Here is an 18,565-nt window from a genome sequence, read left to right on the forward strand (position 1 = left end):
TGACTTATTTGGAGTTTTTTGCTGTTTTCCTGTGTGTAGTGTTTTAGTTCTTGTCTTGCGCTCCAATTTTGGTGGCTTTTTCTCTTTTTTTGGTCTTTTCCTGTAGCAGTTTCATGTCTTCCTTTGAGCGATATTTCCCGCATCTACTTTGTTTTAGCAATCAAGGATATTTCAGTTGTTTTTATCCTTCTTTGCGTGGACATTGTTGATTGTCATGTCATGTTCGGATGTACATTGCGGACGCCGTCTTTGCTCCACAGTAAGTCTTTGCTGTCGTCCAGCATTCTGTTTTTGTCTACTTTGTAGCCAGTTCAGTTTTAGTCTCGTTCTGCATAGTCTTCCCTAAGCTTCAATGCCCTTTCTTAGGGCCATTCACCTTTTGTTTATTTTTTGGTTTAAGCATTAGAAACCTTTTTACCTGCACACTGCCTCCCGCTGTTTCCGACATCTACAAAGCAATTAGCTACCTGCTGCCACCTACTGATATGAAAGAGTTTTACTGTCATGTCTGTGTAATCAGGTTTTTGTTTTAAGTCATGTTGTTTAGTTTCTGTCTTTTCACTCCCTTGTCTGGTCACCATAGCAACCATTAGTTTTCACCTGTCACGTCACGCACCTGTTTCACGTTTTGAGTCACGCACCTGCTTTCACTAATCATGTCCATAGTATTTAAGTTCAGTGTTTTTCAGTTTGTCTTTCTGACGACCTCGCACCCCATACCACTCCACATTTATGCTCCGCCCATTGTTTCATGTCCATGTTCACGCTGCTCCTTTTTTGTCCAAGCCAAGTAAGTTTTTGTTCCATGTTTATAATCTTTTTGTTTTTCATAGTTTATTCTCCGCCACTGTGCGTGCTTTTCATTTGTACTTTTTGCTATAGTCTTTTGTTTTTCATAGTTTATTCTCCGCCACTGTGCGCGCTTTCATTTATTCCTTTTTTGATATATTAAATAAAAATCATGTACCTCCATTCCCGTCTCGCACGAGCCAACTTTCCGTTGCATCCCGGAAAAGCAAACTCCAAAGACCAAGTCTTGACAGTAGGTCGTCAGCAGACCCGCTTTTCCGCACCTGAGTTGGACATTTTCGACGAGGCTTCTTGGGCGGTCCTGTGCGCGATGGAGGAGGAAACGCGGCGCTACTCCTCCATGGAGTATAGAGACTTCATTTGGTCCCAGGACGACACAGCGTCACCTCAGCCGCGGAAGCGCCGCCAAAGACGAAGGACGTCAGGAAGAACTTCCGCGAGCCTGCAGGGCACGCCGCTCCCACATGCCCCTCCCCCTCCGGGCGGAAGCAAGCAGCAGCCAGCCCGGCTTCGCCCTGATGACGTCAAAAACCAGGATTTTTTTTTTCTGAATTCTTTTTCTTTTGATTCCCCGCTCCCCAGGACTCAAGCCACACCCAAGACACAAAACAAATTTTTTTCACCCACTCAATCCCAGGTACAAGAAAGACAATTTGGACAATTTAATGGGGAAGTTTCTGCCCTCCTCCGCCCACCCCTACAGAGAGTTCCAGACCGCAGGGAGCGCGTCTGGTATCCGCCCCTTGAGGGGGGGGCTGGGGTCGGGAGCTGTGTTGGTGGGGTGGCTCGGCATCACCATGCCAAGCCACAGCCTCCCTCACGGCCGCCACCACCAGTCTACCGACCTGTCAAGCCACAGCCTCCAGCACGACCGCCCTCACCAGTCTACCGACCCGTCAAGCCACAGCCTCCAGCAAGACCGCCCTCACCAGTCTTCCGACCTGCCAAGCCGCAACCCCCAGCTAGGCCACCTCCACCTGCTCCAAGGCTAGCTCCTCAGCTAGCACCTGTCGCTGCACCTGTTGCCGCACCAAGGCTAGCACCAGCTCCACCACGCCAAGTTCCACGGCAGACTCCAGTACCCGCACCACGCCTAGCCGCATCATGCCAAGCTCCGGTACCAGCTCCACGCCGCCAAGCACTGCCTAGCCAAGACCAAGACCCTCCACGCCAAGTCCAAGACCAAGACCCTCCACGCCAAGTCCAAGACCAAGACCCTCCACGCCAAGTCCAAGACCAAGACCCTCCACGCCAAGTCCAAGACCAAGACCCTCCACGCCAAGTCCAAGACCAAGACCCTCCACGCCAAGTCCAAGACCAAGACCCTCCACGCCAAGTCCAAGACCAAGACCCTCCACGCCAAGTCCAAGACCAAGACCCTCCACGCCAAGTCCAAGACCAAGACCCTCCACGCCAAGCCCAAGACCAAGACCCTCCACGCCAAGTGCCGCCAGTCGCAGCTCCATGACGCCAAGTGCCGCCAGTCGCAGCTCCACGACGCCAAGTGCCGCCAGTCGCAGCTCCACGACGCCAAGTGCCGCCAGTCGCAGCTCCACGACGCCAAGTGCCGCCAGTCGCAGCTCCACGACGCCAAGTGCCGCCAGTCGCAGCTCCACGACGCCAAGTGCCGCCAGTCGCAGCTCCACGACGCCAAGTGCCGCCAGTCGCAGCTCCACGACGCCAAGTGCCGCCAGTCGCAGCTTCACGACGCCAAGACCCGCCATGCCAAGACCAAGACCCGCCATGCCAAGACCAAGACCAAGACCCGCCATACCAAGACCAAGACCCACGCCAAGACCAAGACCCACGCCGAGCTTCGCCGCCTGACGCGCCACGCCGAGCTTCGCCGCCTGACTCACCACGCCGAGCTTCCACGCCTGCCACGGATATGGCCGCTATCTGGTCGCCCGCCACGCCAAGTGCGCCCACCTCCCAGTCGGCCACGAATGTGACCATTCCCTGGGCGTCCGCCTCGCCTGCTGCAGCGGCGTTCCACTCGCCGCCGCCACCTAACTCTGCCCCGGTGGATACGGGGACACGTGGTCTGGCGACCCACCGCCATGTCCCCCTTCCGCCCTCCCATGACTCTTGTTAATTTTTATGGACATCTGGTATCTGTCCTTAAGGGAGGGGCTCTGTCATGTCTGTGTAATCAGGTTTTTGTTTTAAGTCATGTTGTTGTTTAGTTTCTGTCTTTTCACTCCCTTGTCTGGTCACCATAGCAACCATTAGTTTTCACCTGTCACGTCACGCACCTGTTTCACGTTTTGAGTCACGCACCTGCTTTCACTAATCATGTCCATAGTATTTAAGTTCAGTGTTTTTCAGTTTGTCTTTCTGACGACCTCGCACCCCATACCACTCCACATTTATGCTCCGTCCATTGTTTCATGTCCATGTTCACGCTGCTCCTTTTTTGTCCAAGCCAAGTAAGTTTTTGTTCCATGTTTATAATCTTTTTGTTTTTCATAGTTTATTCTCCGCCACTGTGCGTGCTTTTCATTTGTACTTTTTGCTATAGTCTTTTGTTTTTCATAGTTTATTCTCCGCCACTGTGCGCGCTTTCATTTATTCCTTTTTTGATATATTAAATAAAAATCATGTACCTCCATTCCCGTCTCGCACGAGCCAACTTTCCGTTGCATCCCGGAAAAGCAAACTCCAAAGACCAAGTCTTGACATTTACAGGGTTACTCTGCCGAGCTCTGGACAGCACCGACACTCAACAACAACACATCATTTGCAGACTATAATTACTGGTTTGCAAAAAATACTTTTTTACCCCAAATAGGTGACATTAGATAATCTCCCACGGCACACCAGACTGTATCTCACGGCACACTAGTGTGCCGCGGCACAGTGGTTGAAAATAACTGCAGTAAGTAACATAACATTATTGCACATTCTGATTGATAGTCAACAGTATAAATATGGAGGTGACCTTGGGTCACAGAAGCAGTTAAAGTGTCTTTAGTGATCAAAGGTGAAAAGTGTCTACAGTGATGGTTCACAGTTCGGGGGTGGTCATGGTAGCTGTCTTTTGTTCAAAAAGATAAAAGTAAAACGGGGGAGGGGGGCTAGCATTCACAAGTTAGCATTCACAAGCCTGATGGCCTGTGGGTAGAAACTGTTTGTCAGTCTAGTAGTCCTGGATTTCAGGCTCCTGTATCATCTGCCTGATGGTAGGAGGCTGAAGAGACTGTGCTGGGGGTGTGTACTGTCCTTTATGATGTTGTGTGCTCTCCTGGTGGCCCTGGTAGAGTACATGTCCTGTAGTGAGGGGAAGGCTGCTCCTGATATGTACTGAGCAGTTTTAATCACTCGCTGGAGTGCCTTCCTGTCCTACGCAGTGCAGTTTCCATACCAGACCGTTATTGTGTTTCTGTTGTGTTACGGTGCGGATGTTCTCCCGAAATGTGTTTGTCATTCTTGTTTGGTGTGGGTTCACAGTGTGGCGCATATTTGTAACAGTGTTAAAGTTGTTTATACGGCCACCCTCAGTGTGACCTGTATGGCTGTTGTGTGTGCGAAAAGCCGTAGATATTATGTGATTGGGCCGGCACGCAAAGGCAGTGCCTTTAAGATTTATTGGCGCTCTGTACTTCTCCCTATGTCCGTGTACCACTCCGTATAGCGGCGTTTTAAAAAGTCATACATTTTACTCTTTGAAACCGATACCGATAATTTAAAAGTTGGAATTTTACTCAATAACAGTTGCAATTTTACAAGAAAAGCTTAAAATGTTGGCAGTTGTATGAAAACAGTCGTAATTTTACTTGACAAAAGTCACAATTTTATAAGAAAACTTTAAAATGTTGGCAATATTATAGTAATAATCGGAATTTTACTTGGCAAAATGATGACAAAAGTCATGATTTTACTCAATAAATGTCAGTATTTTACAAGAACAACAGAAAAATTGGCAATATTGTGATAAAAGTCAGAATTTTATATGACAAATGCCAACATTTTGCATTAAAAAGTAATAATTAGCTAGATAGATAGATAGATAGATAGATATTACATTTTAAAGCATTTATCGGCCGATAATATCGGCAGCCCGATATTATCGGACATCTCTAGGCTAAATCTGTCCAAGCAAAGTCTGTGAGCATGAAATGATAAAGCCTGCTCGGATGGGAGGCAAAACTTATTTTTAGACAAACTGAATAGTCTAGTTGTGATGGATTTAATGCCCTAATAATCCTTATTACCAAGTAAGAAGATACATTTGTCAGGTTTGACAAGAGTTTTGGCCTTAAAATAATTTACAAACTCTAGAATTAAACACAAATTCTCTCCATTTTTGGAAACTTTTTCTATGTATTTTCACACCATTTTCCATACTTTCAAAGTTATAATGCATCAACAAATAAATGATCAATTCCACTGTTTTATAGACGATACTTTTATTCTTAAATTTCGATGAAAAATATTTGCTACAATTATAACGTGTGAGGTTCATAGTAACTATTATATTTCTATGAAATATGTAAAAATATGGAGTATACCGTAAAACATGTAACAAAAAAGGTCAGTTAGGATAATACATCATGCCGGATATGGAGAACATTTAAACCAAAAATCAAAAATATTGAAATTAAATGATTTGGTGCATTTGTAAACGGCTAGAATTTTGCACAGGCACTCTATAACCTGCTTCCCAAGAATGTACAATGATTATTTTCCACAAAAGAGGAGAAATGTAACCTTAGGGAAAAATGTAACTTAAAATGTTTGTATGCTCGTACAACACTTAAGACCTTTAGTATGTGTCAATATGTGGAATTAAAAGGGAAATGCATTTTTTCAAATTTTTGCCTATCGTTCACAATCATTATGACGACGGATAGATTTTTTTAAATACATTCTAAATGATAAAGAAACGTAAATAAAAGCGGAGCAAATTGGAGCTCCACTATTTCGCCAAAAAATTCCAACAAATAACCATTCAAAAACCACCAACAATACTCCATTTACATTTCGTGACTTGAATATTAAACAAGTATTATTGATATTGTTATTATAAACGCTAACACATAAAAACTATTTATAGTGACGCCGTGACCACTTCTGTGTGTACGTATGTTTACATTGAGTGATCTGCTGCTTCCTCGCTTCCCTGCTCATTGGAAGTTTATTCTAGATCATAAATCATGCCTCTCACCTGGACAGAAGAAGTTTGAGTAGGTATTTCGAAAATTTGGTACACTTTGACAGCTGCTTAGAATCAACAATAACTGAACGCAGCTACATTTTCCTAGGCTATGGAATTCCATCCATCCATTTTCTACCGCTTGTCCCTTTCGGGGTTGCTGCAGCCTATCTCAGCTGCACTCGGGCGGAAGGCGGGGTACACCCTGGACAAGTCGCCAACTCATCACAGGGCTAACACAGATAGACAGACAACATTCACACACTAGGCATTGTCTGTCAAAAAGATCTGTGCCTTTAAAATAACTTATAGTTAACACGTTATTTTTGCCTTTGACTTTGACGGCCCTAATTTATGTATATATATTTATTTATTTGTTTGTGTTATAGATTAAGGCAGGCGTGCTCACACTTTTTCTGCAGGCGAGCTACTTTTCAATTGATCAAGTCGTGGGGATCTACCTCATTCATATATATAATTGATATTTACTTATTTATGAAATATATGTTTTTGTTAACAAGTTAAAGGTGTTTAATGATAATGCAAGCATGTTTAACACTTATAGTTAACATTGTTAATAAATTAAAGGTGTTTAATGATAATACAAGTATGTTTAATACATATAGTTAATATTGTTAACAAGTAAAAGGTGTTTAAAGATAATGAAAGCATGTTTAACACATATAGTTAATATTGTTAACAAGTTAAAGGTGTTTAATGATAATACAAGCATGTTTAACACATAGTTAATATTGTTAAAAAATTAAAGGTGTTTAATGATAATACAAGAATGTTTAATACAAATAGTTAATATTGTTAACAACTTAAAGGTGTTTAAAGATAATACAAGCATGTTTAACACATATAGTTAATATTGTTAACAAGTTAAAGGTGTTTAAAGATAATACAAGCATGTTTAACACATATAGTTAATATTGTTAACAAGTTAAAGGTGTTTAAAGATAATACAAGCATGTTTAACACATATAGATTCCTTTCTTTCATGAAGACAAGAATATAAGTTGGTGTATTACCTGATTCTGATGACTTGCATTGATTGGAATCAGACAGTGGTGCTGATAATGTCCGCATTTTCGAATGGAGGAGAAAAAAAGTCCTCCTTTCTGTCCAATACCACATGAAAGTGGTTGGTTTTTGGCATCTTATTTGTCCAGCTTCCGTACTCCTTTGTATACACTTTACAAGAAATACATTGTCGGCAAGCTCCGTAGCTTGCTAGCTTGTGCACGCCAGCTTTCTGAGACTCTTATTTTGTTAGCGCTACTGTGCAACTGTGCAGTCGGTCTTTGGAGGTTTGACGACAGGTACGGCGCCAGAGTCTGTTGAAATAAAGTGTTTCTCGCCTTCCAGTCGGTAATTTTAATGAGCTGGCAGCAGCCAGCGTCATCTCAGAAGACCCTCGGGTGCCGTGAATGTCAATCAAGTGACGAAAGTGACGTCATAGTGAAGATTTATGATCGCTCATTTTTAGGACTATTTTTTTAATGCCTGGCTGGTGATCGACTGACACACCCTCCTAGATCGACCGGTAGCTCGCGATCGACGTAATGAGCACCCCTGGATTAAGCACAGAAAGTAAACAAACAAATGTGTTGGTAATTGCTATAAAACGGAAAAGGGGTAGGATTAAAAAAGTTTTCGGTTGTATGTTGCACTGAAACTGGAAATATACGATGTGCCATATTGTAACTGTAAACATGATTGAAATAAACTCATACCATTCAAATTTATGGAACGCAATTTGAATTTGGGAGACAACATACTTCTAAGCTTGATTGTGGTTACATTGGTATAATCTAACGCCTCCTATATATTAAACTATAATCTTCGTTTGATCTTTTGTTTTGGTAAAGAAAGAACGCCAAAGCACGCCATTGATGTCACGATGAATACGGAGAACCTCACCGTCTTGTGGGATCTGCACTCTCAGCGCCCTGACATCAACTCAATCAAGGAGTATGTGGTGCAATACAAACAAGCAGGACGCCATCTCGGCCAAGGATTTGACTGGATGAGAGTGAACAAAAGCCATGCTTCTGCAACATTTAGAGGTGTGTCATTTGCATTATCAATAATTTGCGTTCAATATATTAGTATTATATTAGTACAAACGCCAAAACCAGTGAAGTTAGCACGTTGTGTAAATGGTAAATAAAAACAAAATACAATGATTTGCAAATCCTTTTCAACTTATATTCAATTGAATAGACTGCAAAGACAAGATATTTAACGTTCGAACAGGTAAACTTTGTTATTTTTTGCAAATATTAGCTCATTTGGAATTTGATGCCTGCAACATGTTTCAAAAAAGCTGGCACAAGTGGCAAAAAAGACTGAGAACGTTGAGGAATGCTCATCAAACACTTATTTGGAACATCCCACAGGTGAACAGGCTACCGGTAATTGGGAACATGTGGGTGCCATGGTTGGGTATAAAAGCAACTTCCATGAAATGCTCAGTCATTCACAAACAAGGATGGGGCGAGGGTCACCGCTTTGTGAACAAAACGTGTGAGCAAATTGTCCAACAGTTTAAGAACATTTCTCAACGAGCTATTGCAAGGAATTTAGGGATTTCACCATCTACGGTCCGTAATATCATCAAAAGTTTCAGAGAATCTGGAGAAATCACTGCACGTAACATTGAATGCCCGTGACCTTGGATCCCTCAGGCAGTAATGCATCAAAAAGCGACATCGGCGTGTAAAGGATATCACCACATGGGCTCAGGGACATTTCAGAAAACCATTGTCAGTAGCTAAAGTTGGTTGCTACATCTGTAAGTGCAAGTTAAAACTATGCAAAGCGAAAGCCATTTGTCAACAACACCCAGAAACGGCGCCGACTTCGCTGGGCCCAAACTCTTCTGAGATGGACTGAGTGGAAAAGTGTTCTGTGGTCGGACGAGTCCACATTTCAAATTGTTTTTTTCAAAGAGGAAAAGAACCTCATTGGTTTTGTAAAGCAAAAAATAACTCTGGCTGGTTTCTCATTCTTTAGGTCATTTTGAGAAGTACACGCCTTACCAAGTGTCGCTGTTCAAAGTGACACCCAATGGACAAAGCCAACATTTTTCCACAGTTATTGGATATTCTCATCAAGGAAGTAGGTATCAATACAATAATAATCAGTGTTTCAAAACAAAAGATGTATTTATTTTGTTGTTGTTGTTGTTGTTTTTTCTCCCCCAGCTCCCTCCAAAGTGCCTTCTTTTAGAATTAGCTCCATTGCTGCCACACGTGTGACGCTGGTGTGGGAGCCTGTTCCACTGGCCATGCAGAGGGGGCTGATACTCTACTACCAAATAGGTATCCAGGGACAAACGGGTAAGCGGCAACAGAATACAAACAAATTAAACTCAGTAAGTTGTAGCATATCGTAAATGCTACAATTACATTAATGCTTTGGATTATTATTAATGAAAATGTAGGACCACCAGAAACATTGTTATAATAGCCGTGAAGAGCAAACTGCTTTATAGCGCTAATGAGTTAATAAACCACCGTGCGGAAAGTGTAACACCTTATAAATTGGTGTTAAAGCGCATGCAGAGACAGCAGTGACGTGCGGTGACCTTCACACCAATAAAGGCATTGATGCCAATGGAATATTTTTTTTGTATTAATCTGCAGTATTCACGGTTAATACAGGTTGCTCATTAAGATGATAAGAAAAAGATGGGCGTAATTTACTTTCATAAAAAGGTAATCGAGTACTTCTTTGTCTTGTTTATCTGTTTTGATAAAACAAAACATTTTTTTTTTTTTATGTCAAAGAGCAATAACATTAAAAAAATGGTTTGATTTTGATTTGGTCAGTGTGTGTTTTGGCATACTTGCCAACCCTCCCGGATTTTCCGGGAGACTCCCGAAATTCAGCGCCTCTCCCGAAAACCTCCCGGGACAAATTTTCTCCCGAAATTCAGGCGGACTCAGGTCCTCATGGACCTGAGTCCAGCTAACCCACAACATAACCAGCATACCTGCCCAATCACGTTATAACTGTAGAATGATGGAGGGCGAGTTCTTGGTTTCTTATGTGGGTTTATTGTTAGGCAGTTTCATTAACGTCCTCCCAGCGCGGCAACAACACACAACAACAGCAGTCACGTTTTTGTATACCGTAAAGCAGTTCGTCTGTAAACAGCAATGTTGTGACACTCTTAAACAGGACAATACTGCCATCTTGTGCATTTGATGTAAGCACTTTTGTGCGTGCCACACAGCAATGCATCATCAGAGAGGGTGTTCAGCATGGTTAGAAAAATAGTGACAGAGAATAGAACAAGAATGGACAATTCAACCCTTAACTCAACAATGAGTAGATGAGTGTTATGTGTGTGTATATGTGTAAATAAATGAACACTGAAATGCAAGTATTTATTTTATATATATATATATATATATATATATATATATATATATATATATATATATATATATATATATATATAATAAAATAAATATATGTACGTATATATATATATATATATATATATATATGTATATATATATATATATGTATATATATCTATATATATGTATATCTATATATATATGTGTATATATATATATATATATATATATATATATGAAATACTTGACTTGGTGAATTCTAGCTGTAAATATACTCCTCCCCTTTTAGCCACGCCCCCCTACCACCCCGACCACGCCCACCCCCCTCCCCCCACCTCCCGAAATCGGAGGTCTCAAGGTTGGCAAGTATGGTTTTGGTCATTTAATTTTTGTATCGTGAATGGACATTGAAAATTAAAAAGTGTTTATTTGAATTTTGTTTTCGAAAACAAAAAAGAAAATTGAGAAACAAAGCGTTTTTTGTTTTTTTTTTATGTCAAAGAGGAATAACATCCAAAAAATGGTTTGATTTTGATTTTACATTACATATAACAAAAATATACATTCCCAGTAAACAGAAACAGAAAAAGATACTAAAACTGATATTTTTTTCATTTTCTGACACCGGACGTTCTTATTTTATATATGTAGAAAATAAGAGTAACAATAAGGGTAAACTGGGATAATTGTCACGTTGTGTAAATGGTAAATAAAAACACAATACAATGATTTGCAAATCCTTTTATACTTGTATTCAATTGAGTAGACTGTAACTGCAACTGAGAAACTTTAGTTTTTGCAAATATTAGCTCATTTGGAATTTGATGTCTGCAACATGTTTCAAAAAAAGCTGGCACAAGTGGCAAAAAAGATTGAGAATGTTGAGGAATGCTCATCAAACACTTATTTGGAACATCCCACAGGTGAACAGGCTAATAGGGAACAGGTGGGTGCCATGATTGAGTATAAAAGCAGCTTCCATGAAATGCTCAGTCATTGACAAACAAGGATGGGGCGAGGGTCACCACTTTGTCAACAAATGCGTGAGCAAATTGTTGAACAGTTTAAGAAAAACCTTTCTCAACCAGCTATTGCAAGGAATTTAGGGATTTCACCATCTACGGTCCATAGAATCTGGAGAAGTCACTGCACGTAAGCGGTAAACGTTAAATACCCGTGACCTTCGACCTTTGATTGCATCAACAAGCGACATCAGTGTGTAAAGGATATCACCACATGGGCTCAGGAACACTTCAGAAAACCACTGTCAACAACTACAGTTTGTCGCTACATCTGTAAGTGCAAGTTAAAACTATACTATGCAAAGCCAAAGCCATTTATCAACAACACCCAGAAACACCACCGGCTTTGCTGGGACCGAGGTCATCGAAGATGGACTGATGCAAAGTGGAAAAGTGTTCTGTGGTCTGACGAGTCCACATTTCAAATTGTTTTTGGAAACTGTGGACGTCGTGTCCTCCGGACATATATAGGTGCAAAGTTGAAAAGCCAGCATGTGTGATGGTATGGGGGTGTATTAGTGCCCAAGACATGGGTAACTCACACATCTGTGAAGGCACCATTAATGCTGAGAGGAACATATGTTGCCATCCAAGCAACGTCTTTTTCATTGACGCCCCTGCTTATTTCAGCAAGACAATGCCAAGCCACATCCTGCACGTGTTACAACAGCATGGATTCGTAGTAAATGAGTGCCGGTACAAGACTGGCCTGCCTGTAGTCCAGACCTGTCTCGTATTGAAAATGTGTGGCGCATTATGAAGCCTAAAATACCACAACAGAGACCTCGGACTGTTGAACAACTTAAGCTGTACATCAAGCAAGAATTGGAAAGAATTTTACCTGGGAAGCTTCAAAAATTGGTCCCCTCAGTTCCCAAACGTTAACTGAGTGTTGTTAAAAGGAAAGGTCATGTAACACAGTGGTAAAAATGCCTCTGTGCCAACTTTTTTGCAATGTGTTGCTGCCATTAAATTCTAAGTTAATGGTTATTTGCAACAACAAAAAAATAAGTTTCTCAGTTCAAACATTAAATATCTTGTCTTTGCAGTCTATTCAATTGAATATAAGTTGAAAAGGATTAGCAAATCATTGTATTCTCTTTTTATTTACCATTTACACAATGTGCCAACTTCACTGGTTCTGGGTTTTGTAGTTGAATCTGCTGGCTCAGACCACTCCTTAGTCTTCAAATCGAGCTCCTGCTGTTTTGTGGAGTTAACAAATGTCTCTCTGTCATTTTTACTTGAATTAATTGACCGTATCTCTTCCCCTAAAGCAGTGTACAATGTGACAACCTCACCTCAGGATACAAGTGAGACTTTGGAGCTGCGAGATCTGAATCCAGATCAGGAGTATGAAGTGTGGATCAAGGCTGTGACTGAGGCCGGGCCGGGACCAAATGTCATGGCAAGGTTCAAAACAGAACAAGAAGAGCAACTTAAATCCAAATGTAAATATCATTTGTTGTTGAAATTATGGTATACACTCGTGGTCAAAAGTTGACATACACTTGTAAAGAACATAATGTCATGGCTGTCTTGAGTTACCAATCATTTCTACAACTCTTATTTTTTTGTGATAGAGTGATTGGAGCACATACTTGTTGGTCACAAAAAAACATTCATTAAGTTTGGTTCTTTTATGAATTTATTATGGGTCTACTGAAAATGTGAGCAAATCTGCTGGGTCAAAAGTATACATACAGCAATGTTAATATTTGACACACACACACTAGGTGTGGCGAAATGACTCTCTGCATTTGACACATCACCCTTGATCACCCCCTGGGAGGTGAGGGGAGCAGTGGGCAGCAGCGGTGGCCGCGCCCGGGAATCATTTTTGGTGATTTAACCCCCAATTCCAACCCTTGATGCTGAGTGCCAAGCAGGGAGATAATGGGTCCCATTTTTATAGTCTTTGGTATGACTAGGCCGGGGTTTGAACTCACGACCTACCCATCTCAGGGCGGACACTCTAACCACTAGGCCACTGAGTAGGGTTTTGATTGATTGAGACTTTTATTAGTAGGTTGCACAGTGAAGTACATATTCCGTACAATTGACCACTAAATGGTAACACCCGAATAAGTTTTTCAACTTGTTTAAGTCGGGGCACTTTTGGTAGCCATCCACAAGCTTCTGCTTGAATTTTTGACCAGTCCTCTTGACAAAATTGGTGCAGTTCAGCTGAATGTGTTGGTTTTCTGACATGGACTTGTTTCTTCAGCATTGTCCACAAGTTTAAATCAGGATTTTGGGAAGGCCATTCCAAAAACCTTAATTCTAGCCTGATTTAGCCATTCCTTTACCACTTTTGACGTGTGTTTGGGGTCATCGTCCTGTTGCCCAAGACCCAACCTCCGGGCTGATGATTTTAGATTGTCCTGAAGAATTTGGAGGTAATCCTCCTTTTTCATTGTCCCATTTACTCTCTGTAAAGCACCAGTTCCATTGGCAGCAAAACAGGCCCAGAGCATAATACTACCACCACCATGCTTGACGGTAGGTCTGGTGTTCCTGGGATTAAAGGCCTCACCTTTTCTCCTCCAAACATATTGCTGGGTATTGTGGCCAAACAGCTACATTTTAGTTTCATCTGACATCACATGGACAAAGATAAGACCTTCTGGAGGAAAGTTCTGTAAACTTTTGACCACGACTGTAAGTCAGATATGACATGTTGGTCACTAAGCTCCTTCTTTCTTCCACAGCGCTCATATTAACACTCCTGCTCCCAGTGTGTTTTCTGATCGTATTAGGTGGTATTCTGGTTTCCCTGAGGTGATATTTATTTATATCTAAATAAACTACAAACCCTGTTTCCATATGAGTTGGGAAATTGTGTTAGATGTAAATATAAACGGAATACAATGATTTGCAAATCCTTTCCAACCCATATTCAGTTGAATGCACTACAAAGACAACATATTTGATGTTCAAACTCATAAACAAAATTTTTTTTTTTGCAAATAATAATTAACTTAGAATTTCATGGCTGCAACACGTGCCAAAGTAGTTGGGAAAGGGCATGTTCACCACTGTGTTACATGGCCTTTCCTTTTAACAACACTCAGTAAACGTTTGGGAACTGAGGAGACACATTTTTGAAGCTTCTCAGGTGGAATTCTTTCCCATTCTTGCTTGATGTACAGCTTAAGTTGTTCAACAGTCCGGGGGTCTCCGTTGTGGTATTTTAGGCTTCATAATGCGCCACACATTTTCAATGGGAGACAGGTCTGGACTACAGGCAGGCCAGTCTAGTACCCGCACTCTTTTACTATGAAGCCACGCTGTTGTAACAGGTGGCTTGGCATTGTCTTGCTGAAATAAGCAGGGGCGTCAGTGGTAACGTTGCTTGGATGGCAACATATGTTGCTCCAAAACCTGTATGTACCTTTCAGCATTAATGGTGCCTTCACAGATGTGTAAGTTACCCATGTCTTGGGCACTAATACACCCCCATACCATCACAGATGCTGGCTTTTCAACTTTGCGCTTATAACAATCCGGATGGTTCTTTTCCTCTTTGGTCCGGAGGACACGACGTCCACAGTTTACAAAAACAATTTGAAATGTGGACTCGTCAGACCACAGAACACTTTTCCACTTTGTATCAGTCCATCTTAGATGAGCTCAGGCCCAGCGAAGCCGAAGGCGTTTCTGGGTGTTGTTGATAAACGGTTTTCGCCTTGCATAGGAGAGTTTTAACTTCCACTTACAGATGTAGCGACCAACTGTAGTTACTGACAGTGGGTTTTCTGAAGTTTTCCTGAGCCCATGTGGTGATATCCTTTACATACTGATGTCGCTTGTTGATGCAGTACAGCCTGAGGGATCGAAGGTCACGGGCTTAGCTGCTTACGTGCAGTGATTTCTCCAGATTCTCTGAACCCTTTGATGACATTACGGACCGTAGATGGTGAAATCCCTGAATTCCTTGCAATAGCTGGTTGAGAAAGGTTTTTCTTAAACTGTTCAATATTTTGCTCACGCATTTGTTGACAAAGTGGTGACCCTCGCCCCTTGTTTGTGAATGACTGAGCATTTCATGGAAGCTGCTTTTATACCCAATCATGGCACCCACCTGTTCCCAATTTTCCTGTTCACCTGTGGGATGTTCCAAATAAGTGTTTGATGAGCATTCCTCAACTTTATCAGTATTTATTGCCACCTTTCCCAACTTCTTTGTCACGTGTTGTTAGCATCATATTCCAAGTTAATTAAAAACATTTTTTTATCAGTTTGAACATCAAATATGTTGTCTTTGTAGCATATTCAACTGAATATGGGTTGAAAATGATTTGCAAATCATTGTATTCCGTTTATATATACATCTAATACAATTTCCCAACTCATATGGAAACGGGGTTTGTAGACTTGCCCCTCAATGGTTTCAGCAACAATAATAACAAAACCTACTCTCATGTCAAGTTTTCGCAGAGGCAAAGTGTGTGTGTGTTTAAATGAAAGGATTCCAGATGCGTACAACAGTGGCATCTTCAAATTGATGAAGGAGCAGGTGGGTGTAATTCCGCTACTGTAAATATTGCGTCATTCCAGTTCAAATATGTGTGATGATCCCTGCAGATGGATGACCATTCGGTTTGGATCGGTAACCACACCTGTGAACCGCACACCACCATATCCGTTTTGGAGGTCGTGGCAATCAAAGAGCCAGCGTGTGGGGAATACTCCGATTCCGAGGACCTAAATACAAAACCGGCAACAAAGTCGAAGCAGCGTGATGGAAAAGAGTGCAGCAAAAGGGTGGACTCCGACCAGGAAAAGGGGGCAAGTGAGCTTGTCAACAGGGAAGATTCTTGGAATTCAGATGAAGAAGATGATGTCACGTTAGGTTATGAAAAGCACTTCATGCCGAGTGCTGTGGAAATACTGGACAGTTGATCCCACATCAGGGCAAGAAAAAACTCAACCCAATGGGGTACAATGAGAAACATTGGAGGGGACCACAGATTTGGGGATCCCCCCCACTACTTGGTGGCAATATGTTGGCAATGTCTTCAAATAAATGTGTTTTTTATAAGGTTTTTAATAATGTCAAGTGTTTCCATTTTCATGAGCAATTTCTAACTGTTGCACATAAAAAGGAATGTACATACAATTAAGTTAAAAGCATAATTAACCACCAAGAACATATGGTAGGAAAGTATTCATTTCCCAAGATTGGAAACTCTTGCATCTTTGAATCTTGCAATAAACAAAACAGAACTTTTTTTTGTGTGGAATATTGATATAGAATTCTGCACTCGAGATGCCTCTAAACCTCTTGGGCAATTCTGTGTTTTTATAAAGAGTTCGGTTTGTGTTTTTTAACCCAAGATGTTGAAAGAGCCATATTGCACCAAAAATACAAAAAAAAAAAAAAAAATTGTCTGGAGCCGCAAAATATTAAAAGCCTTATATAAGTGTTATAATGAAGGCAACACATGATGTTAGTGTCTATATTAGCTTACTATCAAGATTACTTTAATAGTCTTATATAAGTGTTATAATGAGGGCAACACATGGCGTAAGTGTCTATATTAGCTATATTAGCCTACTATCAAAATGACTTTAAAAGTCTTATATAAGTGTTATAATGAAGACAACACATGATGTAAGTGGCTATATTAGCTTACTATCAAAATCACCTAATAGTCTTATATAAGTGTTATGAGGGCAACACATGGCGTAAGTGTCTATATTAGCCTACTATCAAAATGACTTTAAAAGTCTTATAGAAGTGTTATAATGAAAGCAACACATGACATAAGTGTCTATGTTAGCTATATTAGTCTACTATCAAAATTACTTTAATAGTCTTATATAAGTGTTATAATGAGGGCAACACATGGCGTAAGTGTCTATATTAGCCTAATATCAAAATGACTTTAAAAGTCTTATATAAGTGTTATAATGAAAGCAACACATGACATAAGTGTCTATGTTAGCTATATTAGTCTACTATCAAAATGACTTTAAAAGTCTTATATAAGTGTTATAATGAAGGCAACACATGACATAAGTGTCTATGTTAGCTATATTAGTCTACTATCAAAATTACTTTAATAGTCTTATATAAGTGTTATAATGAGGGCAACACATGGCGTAACTGTCTATATTAGCCTACTATCAAAATGACTTTAAAAGTCGTATATAAGTGTTATAATGAAGGCAACACATGATGTAAGTGTCTATATTAGCTTACTATCAAAATTACTTTAATAGTCTTATATAAGTGTTATAATGAGGGCAACACATGGCGTAAGTGTCTATATTAGCTATATTAGCCCACTATCAAAATGACTTTAAAAGTATTATATAAGTGTTATAATGAAGGCAACACATGATGTCAGTGTCTATATTAGCTTACTATCAAAATTACTTTAATAGTCTTATATACAGTAAGTGTTATAATGAGGGCAACACATGGCGTAAGTGTCTATATTAGCTATATTAACCTACTATTAAAATGACTTTAAAAGTCTTATATAAGTGTTATAATGAAGGCAACACATGACATAAGTGTCTATGTTAGCTATATTAGTCTACTATCAAAATTACTTTAATAGTCTCATATAAGTGTTATAATGAGGGCAGCACATGGCGTAAGTGTCTATATTAGCCTACTATCAAAATGACTTTAAAAGTCTTATATAAGTGTTATAATGAAGGCAACACATGAAATAAGTGTCTATGTTAGCTATTTTAGCCTACTATGAAAATGACTTTAATAGTGTTATATAAGTGTTATAATGAGGGCAACACGTGGCGTAAGTGTCTATATTAGCTATATTAGCCTACTATCAAAATTACTTTAAAAGTCTTATATAAGTGTTATAATGAAGGCAACACATGATGTAAGTGTCTATATTAGCTATATTAGTCTACTATCAAAATGACTTTAAAAGTCTTATATAAGTGTTATAATGAAGGCAACACATGACATAAGTGTCTATGTTAGCTATATTAGTCTACTATCAAAATTACTTTAATAGTCTTATATAAGTGTTATAATGAGGGCAACACATGGCGTAACTGTCTATATTAGCCTACTATCAAAATGACTTTAAAAGTCGTATATAAGTGTTATAATGAAGGCAACACATGATGTAAGTGTCTATATTAGCTTACTATCAAAATTACTTTAATAGTCTTATATAAGTGTTATAATGAGGGCAACACATGGCGTAAGTGTCTAT

At 40.3% G+C, this 18,565-nt stretch overlaps 1 protein-coding gene across 2 annotated transcripts in view; it reads left to right on the forward strand.

Annotated features, from left to right (window-relative positions):
- il12rb2l (interleukin 12 receptor, beta 2a, like) overlaps positions 1–16,596 on the forward strand; it is a 64,753-nt gene extending 48,157 nt beyond the window's left edge. The window contains exons 11-17 of one of the 2 annotated variants that reach the window (XM_061974287.2): positions 7,840–8,037; positions 8,987–9,091; positions 9,178–9,312; positions 12,644–12,814; positions 14,075–14,144; positions 15,795–15,882; positions 15,951–16,596. In XM_061974287.2, coding sequence (XP_061830271.1) covers positions 7,840–8,037; positions 8,987–9,091; positions 9,178–9,312; positions 12,644–12,814; positions 14,075–14,144; positions 15,795–15,882; positions 15,951–16,268 — 1,085 coding nt within the window. In that variant the 3' untranslated portion in view covers positions 16,269–16,596. Of the gene's footprint in view, positions 1–7,839; positions 8,038–8,986; positions 9,092–9,177; positions 9,313–12,640; positions 12,815–14,074; positions 14,145–15,794; positions 15,883–15,950 lie in introns of both variants that reach the window. The other variant, XM_061974286.2, reaches the window with a different exon arrangement.
- The last annotated feature ends 1,969 nt before the right edge of the window (positions 16,597–18,565 follow it).

This window comes from Nerophis lumbriciformis, linkage group LG22 (assembly GCF_033978685.3).
Source record: "Nerophis lumbriciformis linkage group LG22, RoL_Nlum_v2.1, whole genome shotgun sequence".
Taxonomy (NCBI): Eukaryota; Metazoa; Chordata; class Actinopteri; order Syngnathiformes; family Syngnathidae; genus Nerophis; species Nerophis lumbriciformis.